This window comes from Tauraco erythrolophus, chromosome 1 (genome assembly GCF_009769465.1).
Source record: "Tauraco erythrolophus isolate bTauEry1 chromosome 1, bTauEry1.pri, whole genome shotgun sequence".
Classification (NCBI taxonomy): domain Eukaryota; kingdom Metazoa; phylum Chordata; class Aves; order Musophagiformes; family Musophagidae; genus Tauraco; species Tauraco erythrolophus.
In genome coordinates this window covers 48,777,582-48,798,448 of record NC_141465.1, presented here as the reverse complement: position 1 = coordinate 48,798,448, position 20,867 = coordinate 48,777,582, and the positions used below count along the sequence as shown (strand labels likewise).

Below are 20,867 nucleotides of genomic sequence, written 5' to 3'. Positions count from 1 at the left end.
TCCTAAGAGTTTTTGTTGAAGTTTGTAGACCATACATCAGTGGAGAGCTTAAAAATAGATTAGACAAGCATTTCTTGCAAGGTCCTGTGTGTATTTGATCCTGTTTAGAACAGTGGACTGGATGGGATTTTGTGTTTAAAAAAATTTATAACCCCTTATCAGGAAAGCAGTGCTTCGAAAGTTGTGAACAAAATCGGTTATTGCCTCTTCAATGTTATTTTACAGCAGTTTAGTTGTGCAGTGTAATCTTATTTGGATAAATGCTCTGTAATGTCTTAGGAGGAGAATGAAGCATGTTTGTTTTGTAGCTTTAAAATACAGTAATTCAAGAAGACAGCAGGGACCTAATGTGATTAGCACAGGGTTGAGAGTCATGAGTCTCTGTCCTCATCCTGGATCAATGGTTTATTACTTGGCCTCGGACATGTTGCTGCCTTCTTAGCCCCATCTGTAAAGTCAGGAAGTCAGGATACTAACGATGAGGACAGTGACATAGTCCTTCTAATAGAGAGTAGTTTTTTGAATACCGGAGTCTGAATAATGGCTTAAACATGAAAAATACTGAAAAAAAAAAGATTCAGAATGTGATATTTGTTAGTCAATTAATGGGAAAAATTTATTGCATGCTATAACAGAACCTTAAAAATATGTTTTTCTGAATGTAGTATAGCTAGTGCTTAATAGTGGAAGATTTTTCAGTTGCATAGCAGATAGAAGGTATGCTGTAATCATGTAAATTATTATTTACGAGCTGGATCTGGTGCTGGGTATTCACAAGATAGAAACTAGCCCATGATGTGTGGAATTGTTTATCCATATGTTTAGGCTTTGTGAATTTCTGCGTTATTGTAACTGTAAGTACTACCATATTGTAGCACCAGAATTTAAAAAATTCTAATACAAACACTCCAGCACCACATGCACATTTATACAGATGCGCATTTGCAAAACTTCTGTCTTTTCTTCCTGCTCATTTCCTCCATGTGTACATGTATACATATATATATATACACACACAGAGAAAGTTTTCCTCGCTCCTGACGTTTAAGGAGTGTTTAGTGATCTCTTTTCAGTCCTTTTGAGGAAGAAAGCATCCGTGGTATGTTGAAGGCCCAAGGAAATAAAATAATATGGAATCAGAAAGTACCAATAGGCTCATGCCTTTATGGAAAGTGTGAGTGGTAATGTAGGGCAGTAAATATTGTTCTACAAATAAATTATAAATAAGCTGGAGAATCTGAACAATTCCACTGAATAGCCATCTCTTATTATTGCTTTGCATGGCTTTGGCGTGTTTTTATGTTACCCTGAACATTCCAGATCTAAAATCTTCTTTATGATGGTGATTCTACATGAAGATTAGAGTATTTTGCCATTTGGTTCATGTAAAAAGTGGCGTAAGCATGGAAGCCTTGGTTCACCTAGGTTGCTAAGATCAACATAGCGGACTTGGACTTAAAAAAATTCTCAATTGTTAGTAAACCACTTCAAAAGAAAGAAAAGTAAAAAAGAGAACGTAGAGATTATTTAGGAACAAACATGTTCAAACTAATGTTCTTTCATTTTCCTCCGAAGCTCACATAATGTAATTTATGAAACATAATGTCAGTACAAATAATGGGCAGCAATTCATAGTGGTCTAACACTTAAGCACATACAGTGCACATGCAACGCGTTTTGCTTCCAAATAAAATGCATTTTTGGAGGTGACTGTTTGTACTGAGTTGCACTTTAAAGCATAGGTTTGAAGCGGAAACTGAATGTGTAAATATGTGCACCAAACTGTAACTAGATTTAATTGAGAGCTGAAAAATACACAAATGAAAATAAAGGAATAAAAGTCTTTAAGACTTCCTGTTCATTGACATTTTAAACCAAACATAGAGTTCTCATATGTTTTTATACTATAGCAAACTTCCACATAAAATGTTTGTTTGCCTTCCTGTTTGTTGATTTTTGTTGTTGTTGCTGTTGTCTGTTTCAATCATTGACTTGAGTTTTGTTTTCTTCTCTTTTCAGTTTTATACTTTAATTATAACTCAGTATTTTATGTGAATATGTTTTATGTATGACTTGCATCCATTTTGATATACACTGATGACTTTTATGTACCAGTAGATGAGAACACTGCATGCTTCATATTGTCGGTATTCTTGCTTTGATGTGCTAGCGTAAGAGGACTTTTTAGAAAATACATAGGATGTGGATGGGATCAAGCCAGGCTGCAATTGAAACACTTGCATGCTATTAGGCAAATTCTACAACTCTGGGTACTGCTAACAAAGTGTCTGGATCTCAGTTGTGTGGTTTTGGATAAACTGTGATTAATGCCAATAGGCTAGCTGATGGTTGTGATGTTTTGTTTTGTTTTCCAGAGGCTTCCCTGGTATTCAAATGCATAATTTTCTCTAAAATCAGCATAAGTTGGATCCATGAGGGGTTTTATACTTATGTCGGAAATCCAGTCTTAATTTCTAATTCAGAAACCACTGGCATCTATGTTTAATTTCTAAATTTGAAGTTGCCTCACTGAAATCAGTTTATCTATTTGTTTGCTCTCAGTTCAATGTGTGCTGCGGTCTGGAAATGGATTTGTTACCTGTTTCTTGTTAGCTTATTGTACATGACGTTGTGTTATAGCAATGAAATATTGAGCAACTTTCCTTTCATTTGATAAAAAGATTCTGTTTACAAAGGAAGCAAGAAAACCCCAATTCTGCGCTTTATTTTTTCTTACTTTGAATCATCCCTGCCTGTTGTCTTCCTCTTTCTAGACAGGGCTAGTTTCAAATGCTGCCTTCATCGAGTTTTGTCCAGACTCTAGTTGACAAAAGATGCCCTCCAGCAATGTGCACTACTTTTTACAGTGTTGCCAGTTTTTACTGCAGCATGACCACAGGAGTCATCCTGAACCTTAAACCTTTGGGATTTTGTTGTTTTTCATTAAAAACATTTTAAAATTGTCTGTGAATCTTTGGTATTTAATTAGTGCTGTATTTGCACTCTCAAAGCTATTTTTAATCTTTTTTTAGAATATGTATTACTTATGTTATTTCTGAATCTATTTTAAACCTCCCACCTCTTGTCAATCATCATGCCACAAACACACTTATAAATCTAAGTTGATTATTCCTCATTTGAGAGAGGTTCCTTGACTGCCCTACTAATCAAGAATAATTTTTTTGGTTGACTAGAGCATATCATGCAATAGTTATTTGTTTAGTTATAATGTTTGTAATGTTTCATATGATTCTATGATTCTATAAACCACTAACTTTTTCAGTGCTTGTAATTCCCATTAATCACATGCCTTGATTCACTGTGTAGTTTCTATATTTTGAAACATTGTATTCATGTATACCTTGTTTACATTCTCAGTATATTTATGCTATATTATTTTTACAGTTTCCAGCAGTCAATCATCCACAGTCTTTAGAGAGAAGATACTTGGGAATTTTAAGTGGTGTATTGCTTGATCTTATGAAGGTAGGAAAACATATTTTATTTTCTGTCTGTAATATGTAGGGAAAGATGTGACTTTTTATCTTTGTTTCCTAATACATCTTAAAAGTACCTGCAAACTTCCTTTTGAGATATTTTGATATCACCATTGTTTGTAGCAAGGCTTGATATTTCCTAGGAATGAGGAAAATACCCCTTGCAAATGCCAGGAAAGTCTGTTAAAATTTGACTGATTTGATAAACAATACATAGTCCAGTCAAAAGAATCACAATCATTTGCAGCAATATGCTTTCACACTGACATGCATTCAGATGCACAGGTTACCTTAGTAATGTTGGAGTATGAGCTCTGAACCCATAATAAATTTAGATAAATCTACAGAAAATTATGCTAACCTGAGTTGTTGTTCATTTGTTGTTGGATAAGAATGAAGATGTGGACAGTTGTCAAAGACAAAGTTGATGCACAGTAATTTATTTTTTTTACCTGAGCCTTTTAGTCTACTTGCTATCACTCACCTCTATGCAGCATGTATCTTGTTACTCTTCAGTCCTGTTTTGGAACAAGTCATCTAGTTACCCACGGCCAAACTAGGATATAGTCCTGAGATATTTTCTTACAAGGGATCAGGAGAAGCTGGCTCTCCTCAAAATGGCCACTTAAAGCATTGTGCTATGCATCTGTACCGTATTCCTGGGTATGCAAAGCATATTGTTGTTGTCCTTATTATTGTACTACAAAAGCATCACCGTGGCAAGCTACACTATAACCCTTCTGTTATTTCATCCACAGTAAGCTTGAAAAAAAAAAAAAAAGTCATAGTGTCAAAAATTAGGTTTAGAATCACAGGGGTACCACCTAAGAATTAAAGGCCATCTGGGATAGATATGAAGTGTGGACATGGCTAATCAACTCTAAATGAATTGTGTGGTCCCAAGCCCATCTGCCCCAGTTGTCTTGGAAACCAGGGGTTGTCTGCTTTGAGGTATACTAGGATCTTTACTTGCTTTTGGCAGCATTGATGTATCCAGCAGAAATCGACCAAATTTGCTCTACTCTTTTCTTCAACACAACTGGTTCAAATCACTTTCATTAAATCTTCCTGCCTTATGAAGAGAGTCAGCATAACATTTTTCTTGGTTTCATGGAGTCTGCAAAATTAGGTACCTCAGTGCATATAATTGCTTGTTTTGGCATTATACATTTTCATCTATTTTCTAATTCACAGAAACTTTTTCTGCCATCATAGCTGTAGCTCAAGCTGTAGTAGCATATATTGCAGAGCAGCAATTTCAAGATCATTCTTCAGACCATTGTTACACATGCTGGGGTGGGGTTTATTTTCATTTTATGCTAATTTTTATGTTATATCTCAATGTTATTTTTGTACTTTTGGTGTGATCTAAAGGTTACAGAGTTGTGAAATGAAGCACTTGAATTTTAGAGAAACACAGATTTCCGAATAATTCCATTCCACTTTAAGTAATTCTTTTCAACTTTTCTGTTCATATTTCTCCCTACAAGGTGAGAAAGGTCAGGGATTCTGTAGAGAAGACATTTCATGTTTGACCTACATTCAGGAGTTGGAACATTGTTAAAGAATGAGCAAAAGACTACAAGAAGAGAACAGAAGAGACTTGTGGTTAAGTTGCATGTTACAAATGCTGCACATACTTTGCTGTGTGCCTGTCTCTTCTCCAGACACTGAACAGTCTGGCACATGTCCACGCTTGGTGTGTTCCTCATTATCTGCATTCCCAGGGACCTCAGGTTTGATTACTAGATTACTGAATAACCCACACTTCAACTTATGCCAGCTAAAGTAGTGAGTTATTGATATATCTCTATTTAGAGAGCGTTTCTGGACTAGATTAATGAAGAGGCACCCGTTTGGCCCGGTTGCTTTGTTGCTCCTCTCCTCCCCTCTCCTTCACAAATCATGCTGTTTGGCAAGCATGCATTTGGGAGTTGGGAGCTGGTTTTGCATGTGATGACTTGGGCAAAAAAGACATTGAGTGTTTAAGTTTTTATCTTATCACCTGTCAGTCAGTTATCTCCTCCATTCAGCAGCAGACATGCATTTTCTCTGAGATTCTGTTTACCACTAGAATACTTGTAGAACCCCTTCTTTCCATCCTTCATGTTCTGCAATTGCCTTAGCTCTGACTGGACTTGGCCTTCCAAAGTGGCTTATCCTTTGTGCTAACACAGTTCTTTTATGGTCCTCCTTTGTATCCTGTCCTTGACTCTACTTCTCATACACTCTCATTTTGCATTTTTCTTCATTAAGAAACTCCCTGTTTAGCCAACCTGAACTTAATGCAAAAATTTCTGATCTTCTGTTCAATAAAATCAGAAAATCTTGTTTCTTCCTGAACTCTCAAGAAATTTTCTGTAAAAATCAAGTGACTTTCCTGGACACCTTTCTTCTGGCAGTTCTTCAGGAGATTCTGCCCAGTAATTCCCTGTAGAAGCTGAAGTCTGCTCTCCTGAAGTCCAGGGTCCTATCCCTGATGCTTATCTTCCACCCTTCCTTCAAATCCTAACTGCCATCATCTCATGGTCACTACAGCTCAGACTGTCTTCTCTGATCAAATTTGTCTCCAGTACTTCACTGTTGGTGAGCAACAGATCAAGTAGAGTGAAGTCCTACCCTTGGCTGATCAGCCTCTCCAGCAACTGTACTAGGAAATTTCCACCAACATAGTCCGGACATCTCCTGGGTCATCTACACAGGCTGGATGTCTGGATAGTTGAATTCTGCCATGAGAGTGAGGATCTGTGATCAGGAGACTTCTACTTGTTGTAGAGAGCTGTCCTCTTCATCTTCTTCATGCTCTTCAATGCATGGTTGGTAGCAACCCCCTACCATAACATCACAAATGTTGCTTTCCTTTCTAATCCTGACACAGAGACTGTAAATGAATACACCTTATATTTCATACTGGCACTTGGTACCATCCAGGAACTCATTTACATGGAGTGCCACTCTTCTTCCTCCTCACCTCCATCCTTCTGAAGCCAACTGTACCCATCAGTGACCATGCCTAAGCCATGAGGCCTGTCCCACTACTTCTCTGTGATTCTATGCAAGTTCACAGCCTTGTGATTCCCTATGGACTTTCAGTTCTCCTTGCTTGTGGTCCAGGTTCTGCAAGTTAGCGTACAGGCACTTGAGAGAAGCCTCTGAACATCTTCTCTTCTGAGGAGGAATGTGGAAATCACGTGTGGCCTTCTCATGTTTGTTTGGGCTGTTTGAGCCACTGTCATGATGAGTACCAGAAAAAAGCAAGAAAGAAAAGGTTAATCATTCAGTATACAGTTTGTCACTTCAGAAAGGAAGATACACATACTGTAGGACCGAACTACACAGGACTGTCGTTGGCCGCTTGCTTAGTTTCCTGAGCGTTTTCCATTTTGAAGTGCAGGGATCCTGTGAAAGGAAAAGAAGTTTATGGTCAAGTGTCTGAAAACTATATTAATGCATATACAGATACGCATTTTTTGTGTGTATACACATGCACATGTGCATATATGCACATAGAGTTGTTCTGTGTTCAACCTATATAACCCTTAAAAAATACATTTTTTTTATTTAATAGCTATTCAAACTTTTATGCTTGCTGGCAGTCATGCATGTTCAAATATTCCAAGCTAAGTTTTGTATTGCCCTGTTCCTGCAGGAAACCTTTCAAACTTTTCAAAAATACCTAACCTATTGGTTTTTAGTTTTGTGATTAACTATTTTCAACATCTCAGAAAGTGTATTTGTGCAGCATCACAGCAGATCTAACAGAATTACAAGGCAAATGTTATTCTGAGCACATTGTAAAACATTTAGATGGTTCTTTAAAAACGTGAGTGGAGTTGAACCTGAAGTAAAAAACAGAACTCTTGTATTTGTGTATTTTTTAAATTATTAACTTTAGAAGACTATTTTTGTTTGTATAAGAATGTTCCCATATCCTTGTTCTGTTTGTTTGTAAAGCCTGTTTCATTGTAGCATTTTATTACTGGTAAATTTAATATTTTTCATTCTAAACAGCATTGTTGTGCTTTATATACTGAAAAATAAAATACATATTTTAAACACATAGAGGTATATACATAAAACATATTTTAACTTTTTTATACATATTTTTGTATTTTAAACGTATTTTAAGCACACGTATATAATGTGTGCATATATATATTCATTATATACATATAGCATATATATGTTTCATAATAAGCAAGTTTGAGGCCTTCTGTCTCTTAAGTAGAACATAATATTTCGAAAGTGTTGGTTTTTTATTATATGTAATTTAATGCAATATGAAATTATTCTAGCACTTACATCTAATTTCAGAAACTCTACAGATTAAAAAAACTATCCCAATAATATTCTTAATTTTGTTCTATTTTTTGCTGATGCAAATACTAATACTAACATTTAAACTTCGGGATTTGTTTTCCAAAGAACTTACTGAAGTTAGATCCAGCAGATAGATATTTGACAGAACAGTGTTTGAACCATCCTTCGTTTCAAACCCAAAGACTCTTGGATCGCTGTGGAAGCTCACCTTCACGGTCAGCTAAGAGAAAACCTTACCACGTAGACAGCAACACATTATCTAACAGGTAAACGTAGTCATGTCACTGTCATCACTGACGTTTGCTCTGCCAAAGAGTTGCTATCATGCTTACATACTAGATGATCTCCAAGAAAAGAAAAGTAGTCATTCGACAGTTTAGGCATATTAAGACGTGTTCCATGTTGCTTCCCTGAATGAAGGAAGTAGACACAGTTTTGTTGTATTATAGCTATTCAAGCTGAAATCTTTACTAATTTTCTGCATCAGGCTGAATGCTTCTTGAAGGAAAAAAAAAAAAACAACAAAGACAACATGCAAGCCGTTTCTGCGTATGACAAAGGAAAAATAAGTTGTCTTACCCATCTTAAAAAAAGTCAGGCTTTTTCTTGAACAACAGGAGGAATTTTGTGGGTTGGAGTATGCCTGAGATTCCAAAGGAATGCTCTTTTATTTGGAATGGTGCCATTACTGTCCAAATCTGTTCAAGGTTCTGGTATTTGAAAGTTCAAAATTCACACAGATTTTTAGCAGCTAAATGTCTTGAAAATTGTGTGCATCGATCATGCTCTAAATTGGAGATGAACAGAATTTTGTCTGCAGTTGCAGAGTTACAAATCAAGTTTAGTCTGCTTGAACTTAAAGCAGGGTGTATTTGCTCAGTGACTCACTCCCTTGTTAGACCCTCATAGCTTGAGAGAAGCCACTTGATTTTAATACATCACTGTGGATAAAATACTTAAGTACAAAAAGCCTCATGGTATTCTTCTGACAAAAGCTTTCCTAAAGGTTGCCCTCTGAAGTATGCAGAACGATAGTGGCTTTTAATCCTAGCTATGTTTTTGTTTAGCTCTTCCTGCAAGATTCAAAAAATTATTCCTCATTTTAGGATTTGAATGATGATATTTACAATCTGTACTTTTTCCGAGATAGACACCAAAAGGTTTTAGCTGCTTTTACAGATATTTAGGATAGAAGTTTTACCATTAGAGATGTGGCATCAGAAAGGAAAACCTAGATCCATGGGAAACTTATGTCTAATACAAAGGCTTGCCTAGCTGCTTGATTTAAAATTACTAGGTTTCTTATATGTCTAAGTTTAAAAAAAGAAAATACTTCCTTTTTACTAAAAAAATTTTAAACTGGCATTAAAATTACCAAATATCTAGAAACTGTAATAGATTAGATAATTAGATCACTGAAAGTGAGTAATACAAAAATCCTAAGTTTAAAAATGTCTAGCATTATCCAATTATAATTATCAACAAGATCAACAAAGGTATGAACTCATCTGTACAGTGAGCTCTCACTTTAACCCTCAGTAATACATCTGAGTTAGGTTATCATGGATTTGATACAGAAATAAGTTAACTGTTCATAGCCAGCCTAGGTCCATCAAGGCTAACAAGTACAGCTGCAGCATTGCTCACCTGTTGCTACTTTGCAATGTCGACATAAGCCCAGAAGCAGAACTGGTTTTATGCCAGAAAACCTGAGATAATAAATCCAACTCAAATAAATCCAGACTGAGTATTTGCAGAACCAGCTTGTATCTCAGTCCTCTGATCCCAAAACCAGGAGAACTGGAAAGTAAAGTAGAGGTTAAGGACATCATCAAGTAGCTCTGCACCAAGTCTGTCTGGGTGCAGAGCATTTCAGATGCAGCTTTGGGGATGAGTTAATGTGCCAAGAACTGGGATAGTGCCAAGTTCCACAAAAGTTGGGGTTCCTGTCATAGATCTGTTTTTGGGTTTGGTGTTACAGGGCTTGCCCTGCTGCACTGAGCTCAGGCTCACGCCATCTGGATGTCTTTTCCAGCACAATATCATTTTTTCCCCCTCTCTCCTCCCTTCTCTCTCCAAATCAGATAAACATTAGATGGCCTGGAGCATTGATTGTATCAGAGTTTTTTGACAGTGCTGACATACTTCATTGTTCTACCTTCACTTTGATATGCCAGGTGTTTGTAAGATTTTTTTCAAAGGATATACAGCTAATTTTTGTGAAGTAGTGCTTACATTATTAATGTGCACATATATTACTCACACACGTGCATAAATGGATAAAAATATGTTGGAATTTCTATGATTGGATTTTATAACTTCATTTTTTTTTGTCATTAACCAAAGCTGAGTTTGTCCATCAGAATATAACCAGAAAGAAACAACAATGTACAAACGCTTGCAAATGTGTTATTTTAGTGGGGCTTCTGATGCCTACTTGGCTGTATTTGATCTTACTGCAGTTAAATTTTGTGGTTTAAAATGGCAACTCCCTTCTGAAATGAGTGTACTTTTGTTGAAGTTATTAATATATGAATATGTAATCTGATATATTAATGCTTCTTTATGCATTTTGATGTAGAAATCAAGCCAGCAAAAGTTCTGCTTTGCAGTCACACCACAGATCAAACAGCAAGGATATACAGACACTAGGGGTTGGTGGGCCAAGAGAAGAGAGTCTTCCAGCAAATGAAAGCTTTTTAAATGGAAACCTTCCTGGAGCTGCACATAGTCCAATGCATGCAAAAAAATCAAGCAACACACCTGGATCTGGCAACAAGGATCTAGCCAATAATAACATGCCACATCTTCTCAGCCCAAAGGAAACAAAGGCAAAAACAGAATTTGATTTTAATGTGGACCCGAAAAGTTCTGATGGTCCAGGCACAAAGTACCTGAAATCTAACACCAGATCTCAGCAGAACCGGCACTCATTTATGGAAACTTCTCAGAGCAAAACTGGGACACTGCAACCCGGTGATAAGCACAGTCGCCACAGCTATATTGATACTATCCCACAGTCTTCTAAGAGTCCTTCATATCGGACAAAGTCAAAGAGCCATGGGGTTCTGACAGACTCGAAATCCGTGGGCAACCTTTCTGAGGCCAGGGCCCAAGCTGCAGAACCAAACAGCAGTAGGTATTTTCCATCCAGCTGTATGGACTTGAACTCTCCTACCAGTCCAACTGCTCCCCGACACAGCGATAACAGAACTTTGCTCAGTCCGTCCGGGAGGAATAACCGCAGCGAGGGTACCCTGGACACCCGAAGACCATCAACAAGACACTCCAAAACAATGGAGGAGTTAAAACTGCCAGATCACATGGATGGAAGCCATTCCCACTCTCTGTCTGCTCCACATGAATCTTTTTCCTATGGTCTAGGTTATACCAGTCCTTTTTCTTCACAGCAGCGCCCTCATAGACACTCTATGTATGTGAGCCGGGACAGAGTGAGGTCAAAGGGCTCAGAGGGTGGCTTAAGCATAGGGCAAGGGATGGCAGCCAGAGCAAACAGCCTGCAACTGTTATCTCCACAGGTGCAGCATAAGTCACTCACAAGATCTGTTGGCTCGTCACGAGAAGACTGTACGGAAGATACTAACAGGGTTAGTTCAAAATATTGCTGTTACGGAGGGCTTACCCTCCTCTCCTTACTTCATGTGAGGACAGTGTCCTGCTTTCTCTCTTCTGTTTCTTTGTTTGCAGTTATTTGTTTGTTTATCTTGTTCTAAGGCAAAGGATGTGGGGGCTTTTATCAGAAGGGCTAAATATTTCAAATGCAAAATGATTTTTTTTATTTTAAAAATAATTTTTAGAAATGGACTGTGAATAGCATTCTCCTAAAGTACTGAAATGTGAGAACAGAAAAATTTGTCTCTGAAATGAAAGTTTCATTAGTAGTTCCTAGTCTTTGTTTACATTGTCTGATGTCATTTTTATCATATTATTTTGCTTAATTAACCTTCTCATTTGTGTTTTTATTTAGCTTTCCTTGTATGTCTTTCTGTTAAGAATGTTAATGTTAATTTTTGAAGTGAGCTTTTCACTCACTTGTAGCAGGATATTATTGCTGAAATGCCACAATTTACTAGAGGAATATCAAAACTTGCAGTATTTCTCTTGATTAGTACGACAAATAACTGAGGTAATCTAGAGATTTTATGTTGAAGAAGCTACTGGTAAATTAACTCCTTACAGTGATTACTGTCACTAGATACCTTGTGTTTTGCTGTGAGTGTCATTTAGTGAGTAGAGGAAGGGCTAGTTCTGGTGTTGATTTACATTCCTTACACAACACTTCTGAATTATCTGATATTTTACACATCAGATGTGTAAAGATGACTGCATTTGTCCCTAAATCTTTAAATTGCTGTACCATTGATCCAAATTAGGGGCAAATGGTGCAGAGATAAGTACAAAAATGAATGTTTGTTTCTCTATACGTACATCTGTGAGAAAGTGACTTGTAAGGAGAGAACGTTTAGTTCAGATTTGTGGACAAATTGAAGGAAGTCAAAGAGCTGCAAATATTATTTCAGGTCTAAAAAATATGTTTTACTGTGAGAGACTAAAAAACTCTGCCTACTTAGTTTATGCAAGAAATATATGTAGCTGACTTGATAGTGGTCTGCAAGTACCGTAAAAAAAGAGTTTTCAGTCCAGTAGGGAAAAAAGGTATAATACTTTTTTTTCATACTTGCCACATCTCTACCATTCAAGATTAGGTGTATTCACACATGAGAAAAGATCTCATCAAAAAAAAAAAAGGAGAAATACAATGCAATTTTTTTTAAAAAAAAAAAAGCTACTTAGAAGGGATTACGACAGATCCATTTCAAAACATTTTTTTTTTCTTTGTGTAGTCATTTTTCTCTCTCATTTCAGTCAAGTTAAATGTTACTTATTCTTCCGGATGTTACTGTAGAGGGGCAATAACACTGACATTTCAGGTTTTGATAATAAATGCTCGTGCTATCTTGTATGATTCAGAGTATTAGGATCTTTTTCTGCATTATGGAGCAGCTATTAATTTCACTAGTAATTTTATTTCATGTTATGTAGAGGCAGATTGTTCTTATTAAATCATTCTTTGTCTTTTGACAATTGGTTGACAAATTTTTATTTTAATTGAAAGATGGACATGTATCTTAATGCTCATGGTTTTGTTCATTTTACTTTGGTTTGGAATGCCTCATCATTTGAAAAGAACTTGCCTTTATCTCTTATTGTCAGTGTTTCTAAACTTAAGCCTTCAATTAATGCTTTTAAATCTGTATTTCAACCATCAGAAGCCTGAAAGGAAAAACAGTCTTCTGAAAAGGATGGCAAGTCTGTAAATTCACAAAGCTGTTTTTGTTTGTTTATACTACTTTCAATAACAAACCACAATTAAATTGTCAATCTTCTTGTGCCTCCTAAAGGCCTCTTCACAAAGAAGTCATTCTTTGGCTCCTTCTTATCCTTCCCCTTCACCCCTACCATTCTACATTAGAAATAAGAAAATTTAACTTCCCTCAGGATTACTGAACTAAAAAAGTCAGGATTAACATAAGTGTTCTCAAAGATTCTTTATTGTTTTCCTATTATTTTTTTTCCAGTCAGTTCCACTGGTTCTTTCTATCCACTCATATTTTGTGAAGTTTCCTCACTTCCATGTTTCTACTTTCTCTCAACGATTTTTCTCTTTAGCTTTACCAAGTATTTTTAAAGAAAAGCACTCTGTGTTTGCCAGGCTCTAAATCTTGCTTAAAAAAAAAAAAAAAGGGGGAAAAAAAAAAAGGAAAAAAGACCTGCATTCAGTGTTAGTTTTGGGGCTTTTCAAGTCTCAGTACAACACTTTTGTTTTAAGGGTTCATTTTTATTTTAAATTAAACATACACAAAAGGGGGCAAACAGAAGAAAATCAAGTACAAGTTGCTATTACTGTCTCATATGTGTAACAACTGCTGATGAAGAAGAGGTATCTTACACAAGTAGTAATTTAATCAAATGCTTCAGCCTCTTTTAAATTTTAGAAGAATCAAACTGTGATTTAAAGCATTGTTTTAGCTCCATTTCTTATCTTGGCACAGTTTCAAGGGTTGTTTTATCTGTGACAGTGAGGCCAGATCTTAATTAATAGAAAGCAAAACAGATTTTGCAAATCACTCATATAGTGAATTGAAATCCAAATTTTTAATTTTGGTTGAGTTTTTTTGTGGTTTTGATTTTTTAACCTCTGTTCTTCTTGGACATTCTAGGTTTAAATTCACATAGAGGTTTCAGTACAGTTTCCTGTGGGGTCTTGTAGAGAGCATTGAATTTTATCTGGTCTGTCCATACTGTGGGAAAAATTGCAGCATGGTTCATTTAAGAGTGGAGCTAAATCATATTTGAGGGCAAATTACATGCATAGGATGTTTCTAAAGGTGTACTTAAGCTTTTGCTTGAAATACCTTCCAGGAAGTACTGTATTGAGGAAAATAGAGTAAATTAGAGGTAATGATATTCTTCTTGCTATTCTGTCTGACTTAACTATTTAGCTTATAGATTTCTTAGTTCAGAGACTACCTCTGGAGAGGGACTTTTTACAAGGGCATGTAGTGATAGGACAAGGGGAAATGGCTTTAAACTGAAAGAGGGCAGATTTAGATTAGACCTAAGGAAGAAATTTTTCACTCTGAGGGTGGTGACGCACTGGTACAGGTTGCCCTTCTGAAGTTGTAGATGCCCCATCCCTAGGAGTGTTCAAGGCCAGGTTGGATGAGGCTTTGAGTAACCTGGTGTAGTGGAGGGTTTCCCTGCCCATGGCAGGGGGGTTGGAACTAGATGATCTTTGAGGTCCCTTCCCAACCCGAACCATTCTATGATTCTGTGATTTTGTGACGATTGGTACCTCTAGGTACTGCTGTATAACAGCTGATAAGAGATAGTGCTTTGGTGTTGCAGTTATCACAAATTATATGTATTTCCTGTTTGCTCTTTAAAATTTGCCAGTAGCACAGTGACTAGATTCCATCAGAAATTAATTTAACAAGGCCTCAAGTAAAAGATTCCTCCAGAGATGTTACAACTGCATTTAATTCACAACAAAAATCTCAGGGTCTGAATCGTGCTCAGGCCTTTAAAATTACAACTACGAGGCAAAATATTGTTAATGCTGTTTTGGAAAAAGCAAGCAAGCAGCAAAACCAAATAGTTATTGATTATATAGTCTATGCTTTGATAGTGGCAATTATAAATAGCATGACAGTAAAATTGTGTGTGGTTAAGTTCAGGGTTTCTTGCTTATGTATATTGGTTAAAAATTGCAATTCAATTTATAATCTTTCATTTTAAATAGTTGATTGTTCTTCTGTTTAGGGTGGAGCATATCATGATCCACACACAGAAGATGGAGCATCTACTAAGGAAAATAGAATTCTGTATAATGACCCTGTTCCGAGAAGAGTTGGCAGCTTTTACAGAGGTAATTTTATGGTGGATCTTTCAAACTTAAACAAGAATTTTAACATGGAATATAAATCAAGTAGTGTCAATGGATACAGAGAACTAACATGAATAACTAAAAAAGTTTATTGGAAGAAGAATTACTACCCCACTTTCAGACACTGGGTTGACCTGCTAGGTTGTATGTAGTAACTGTATTAGTATCATATTATCTATTTGCAAATGATAACTCACTTTGATTGATAAGTATATCCAGTGCAGTACCTTGTAAAGCAGAAGGTAGATTATCAGGGGGAGTTCAACAAAATAAATTCAATATTACCAGAGTAAACAGTTCATTGATGTTTTTAATTCATATTTTAAATTCTTATTAACATTATATCTAAACACCTTTGTACTTGTAACACATTGACATACTTACTCATCTGTTTCAGATACTGTGGTGCATGGACTATAATACTAACTTTTTGTTGCTCGAAACCTATAGTAACTTCTTTTGTTCAGACTTACTAAAGATCAGGGTTTCCTACAGGCAAAAGCACTCATATAATTCCAGTTCAGAATACATAATAACACAGGACTTTGTATGTGTATGTATATGGGTGTATGTGTATATATACACATGCACATACACACTGGTGGATATTGTTTTACTATGGTAAACAAAAGATGGTGATTTCTTAGCAGCTGCCTCATGGCTAAACCTGGGTAATCCTTTTGAAAAAGACAAGGATGATAAGAAGCTAATTACTGTCCTGCAAGTGTTAGGAGGCTTGTGGGGCTCCCCTGAATCTTAAGAAGCCCCAATCAGCTAAAATTCGATTATGAGCCACCTAACAACCTTAAGTAGAGTCACAAATCTCCCTCTGATCCTCTTCAGGTTGATCAGTTGGCCCGTGACCCAATTTAGACATGCTAAAATCGGCCAATCCGTGCAAGTGTCCCATTGCAATATGAAAACTTGTGAACAACTTTAAAGCTTGTACTGTTTTGAGTGATGCTTTTGAATGTAAGGTTTTGTAGCACATGCAACAGAGAATCCTTAAGAATTCTCAATTGCTTTCATAAATCCTTGAAACACTCCTAAAATTAGACACAGATTATCCTTTTTTTTTTTTCAATACATAGTGAAATAGAAGTTCCAAGGAAAAATTACTTTCCAGAAGTCTAAGGAAAGGAAACTGTAGGTCTGCAGTTGCATTCAGTTCTTTATTGTAAACTAGATGTTTCTTCCTCTTTAATTATACCTATGAAACAAATATATTTTAGTTCACAAAAAATTACTGCATTGGAGAAATGATACTATATTTAAATAATACAATAAATAGCAGCATATGGAAAAACTTTTGAAAGAAAAAATTTCTCTTAAAAAAGTAAAATAATATTTATGTAATTCTTAAATACTGACAATACAAAGGTTATTAGCATATACTTTTGTACTACAACTTGAACAAAAACTTACAGATTCATTTTTGATAAATAGTATAGTGTCGTGCTGCAACTGGTGTCTGATCAATTTTTAATCCAGTGCAGGTATTTCTGGTGATATTCATAATTCTAATATATTTTTATGTTTTAGGTATGTATAACCAATTTTCAAAACCCACAGTGTGTCTTCTTGAAAAATATACAATATCTGATTTTGATCCTTTCAGTTTTAGTGAGTAATCTCTCAGTTATATTAAAATCAAAAGTAATTTTTTTCAGGATGAGTACTATTAAGGTCTAAGTGAAGACAAAGCCTGAAGTGTAGTATTTGGTGTCTTTAATAACAGTATTTCAACCTTTAATTTTATTTCCTGTTTTTAAATATCAGTCGAATTTGTGGCTCCCTACAGATAGAAGTGTTCTCAAATCTAATAACAACTTAGCCGAATTCTGATGATGGTCTCGTTTTACAACTAATATTACCTTGCAAGTATCACAAAACAACAGCTTTTCCAACTGTTAAAGAAAGTGTGCTTTTTTCCAGTCATACATAAATACAACTGTATCTTCACTGTCTTGTTTCTGTGAAAGAGGTAGAGAGGCAGCAGACAGCTGAAAGATGTGATCTTTGGCAGAGCTCAGTGTACATTGTTTGCTATTTCTCTGTTCAGTTCCATCTCCGCGTCCAGAGAGCACATACATAGAAAACAATGTCTCAAACAGACCCTCTGTGTTACCAGCAGACAGCAGCACGGTGGCAAACCACTCAAAGAGACAAACCACCTTTGACACCTGGTGAGTTGTTATTTACACAGATGTGTAGAGAATGGCAGGAAAAAAGGGGCTTTTTAACAGGAGGGAAAAAAAACCCACATTTTTTTCAAAATTTTCAATGGTCTATATGTGCTTAGTTGCTTCCTGTGACTACACTGACATAGCATTGCATGTTGGCTGTCCCATTTTGAGCAGCAAGAAATACTTCATTGCACCATAACACTGAGTGCGTTAAAGATTATATACTTTTGTCCAGTCTTTCCTGACTTTTTTCCGCTATTAATCTTCAGTAAAGATAATACAAAGTGCTTGTGTGCATCTAGTATGGATAGCAAGGCTGTAGCTTCATCTGTGGATTCCAGGAGCATGAATTGTCAGACAAATGGAAAAAATAGCAAAATGCATGTTTCCATATATAAAATAAGACTGTATTAATGAAGAATATAATATTCACCCTACAATGGGGACTGCTGCTCTTTTTGCTTAGGCACCACAGAAGGAAATGAGTATGTTCTATGGGAAAACGGACTAAGGAACATCTTAATGGTGTATATTGATTTTAAAAGATTAAAAGCATCACATGGCTCCATTATATAACATAGAACAATTAGCTATAATTATGCTAATCTAATGACAGCATATGCATAGCTTTGCAGGACTTAAAGGGAAATATCTTAATTTTGTTACTCTGAGAGCTGTTCAGCTCTAAAATACTCTGTCTTCTACTTTGTTCAATCAAAATAAAGCACACTGAATAAAAATAAGCAAACGGAGCTTCAAAGGATTGGTGGGAGGAATGGACTGTATGAATTAACATGGTTCAGCTAAGCTTCATACCACTATGTAAAACACTGCTCTCTGAAAGTGCGACAAAATCATGCTGTCTAAAGAACTGTTTCAGTGGTTTGTTGACTTAATGTGTTGTCACATGAACAACCTGCGAATTATCTGCTTAAAAAAGAAAAGGGCAGGGGGGAGGGAAACAACTGATATTTCAGCTTGTATTCAAGTTATATACTCATGTCAGTAATAGAAGATGTTTACTCCAGAACCCTTGTCACCTGCTCTGATTCACTAGAGTCTGCTTCCTGTCCTTCAGTAGCTCTACCTACATCCATTTTGTGGAAGTTAGCTGAGGAATCCAGTCATTTATGTAAAAAGATGGTACTTATGTTGTGACTTATGTGGCTAAAGAAGGTATTTATTCCTACTGTTGAACCCTTTTACATATTTTGTTGTCCTTCGTATATGAATCTTTCTATCTTGCGTATAATATAAGCCAACTGGAATCTTGTTTTGCTTTATATATCATTCGGCAATATATTACCTTTTATTATATGATCACGTCAAAGAAACATGTAATGTTATTTTAACTCCGAGCTGAAATAACAGCATATGTTATTAGAGCTGGTTGGGAATTTTTTGACTAAGTATTTTTTTGCTTACAATGCCAAATTATCAAAACCAAAGCTTTTCAAAGGAACAGAGTGATGTCCACTAACCTTTTATTGGGAAGATTCTTCAGCTCCAGGATGGAATTGCCAGTCAAAACCAGAGATATACTCAAAAATAACAAATATTCTGGGGTCAGTATTATTTTTTGGAATGTGAGGAACTCGAGTGCAGGGCCTTTGTTCTTCATTATTTAAACCAGAGGCTTGAACCAAGATCTTAGATCTAACAAGTGAACGCCCTGAACCAGAAGTTAGAGGTTATTCTTGAGCACATTCTCTGTGTCCCTCAGTACATTCTCTTGAACCTTTCTCATCTTGTTGAAATAGCAAAAGGACCACAGAGATGCTGAGCATGGCCTAGCGAATAAGGCCCTTCATTAACTTTTAGACGGTTAGATTTAAGTCCTTGCTCCAATTAATGTACTCAAATATTTTCACAAAGTGGAACAGCTCCTTTGAGAGAAGAACCCACAGAAGAATAAGCATTTCTTCTTGTGAAATGGAAGGAATGGCAGTGCCTGCAACACCAAGTTACTGCTATTCTGGCATGCTTTTCTCTTTCTCTTTGTTTTTCCTACTCCCTATTTTCCTGAAATGTTTCCTGCCCAGCTCTACATGTTAACTCTGTGCAAGTTGTCCTGGCAATGGTCTAATGTTGCAAAATTGTTCTGTGCCATAAATGCAGCTTAATCAGATTCCTGAGTGATGTAGAGTCTGTGTTCCTCTACTTAATTTTCTGTATAGAAGTTGTGTAAATGCTTATGAAAATGTTGAAAGCTCTAATGGAATGTGATTCTGCTTACATCAATTTTATGATGAAGTAAATATTTGATGTTTGACTGACATACATAACTGGTACATGACAATTCATCTGAAATTATGAGTGACATGTATTCCACCTGGACTTGCCACTACTGTAAAATATTGCTTCTCTCATACTACTGCTCTGTGTTGCCTTTCTTCTGTCAAAGATTTTGTGAATGTTTGCTAGACTGAATTGTCACAGATGTTCCCTTGTCTTTGTGTGCATTTCTTCACTCTGTCCCTGCTGTCCTGCCTCTTTAAAATAAAGATATTATAAACTCAACTTTTGTCATCAGGTTTTACTCTTAAATTACTAGATCATTTCTGAACTTTAGACAACTTGATTTGAAAAAAGGCAAATTTCTCATCCTTCCAGAAAATCTTTTCTTTACCAGAGTTTAATTTATTGTAAATAACCTTGAACTTGCTCAGTTTTGCCTTTTTGATAAAAAAGTAGATGTGTTATTCTCTTTCACTTGTACAAGCTTTCTCTTGAGCGGGGCAAAATCAGTAGGTATAGGCAACATGCTTAACCTTGTTCTGCCACTGTGCCAAAATGTTGGCCTGAGTTACCTTTACCGTTGTTATAGTTCTAAATATCTCTTTGGAATAAACTCCAACGTGCAGTATGTTATCTCACATCATATTGCAAGTGTTCAGATTGATTGCTTTCAAGACAGTTGGGGGCTTCTGGAAAGCTTTGTTGTTTAGACCTTTCATGTCCATTTAAATGTATTCATCCAATGACAAACAGCTTGTCATATCTTCTCTAGCATGTGTCATATCTTTCTGCAAAAATAATAAAAAGGAAAAATATCTATAATATTTATTATTCTTATATATATATAAATATACATAAACTGACATTCAAGTGAAAAAGAAAAAAAAGAACATTCTACTCTTAGGAGTGTCAAAGGCTTACAATTATCTATCTGCCATTAATTTTCAAGACTCCAAAACAGTACAGTATTTTGTAAACATGACATGACTGGCTATAATATTGCTGCATCAGGGTAACGATGTAGTCACACTTACTGGTCCTGAAACTAGAAGGTTACTAATATCTGATCAAGCTAGTTTAAAGCTTGTTCAGCTGTGTCTGCAGTACGACTGCTGCTGCATTGTAAACACTTTCCAGTTCTTCTACAGAATTCTTGAA

At 36.0% G+C, this 20,867-nt stretch overlaps 1 protein-coding gene across 1 annotated transcript in view; it reads left to right on the top strand.

Annotated features, from left to right (window-relative positions):
• CDKL5 (cyclin dependent kinase like 5) overlaps positions 1-20,867 on the top strand; it is an 81,220-nt gene that overhangs the window by 48,534 nt on the left and 11,819 nt on the right. The window contains exons 9-13 of the mRNA XM_086609139.1: positions 3,406-3,486; positions 7,923-8,083; positions 10,399-11,425; positions 15,162-15,267; positions 17,348-17,471. Coding sequence (XP_086465265.1) covers positions 3,406-3,486; positions 7,923-8,083; positions 10,399-11,425; positions 15,162-15,267; positions 17,348-17,471 — 1,499 coding nt within the window. The remainder of the gene's footprint in view (positions 1-3,405; positions 3,487-7,922; positions 8,084-10,398; positions 11,426-15,161; positions 15,268-17,347; positions 17,472-20,867) is intronic.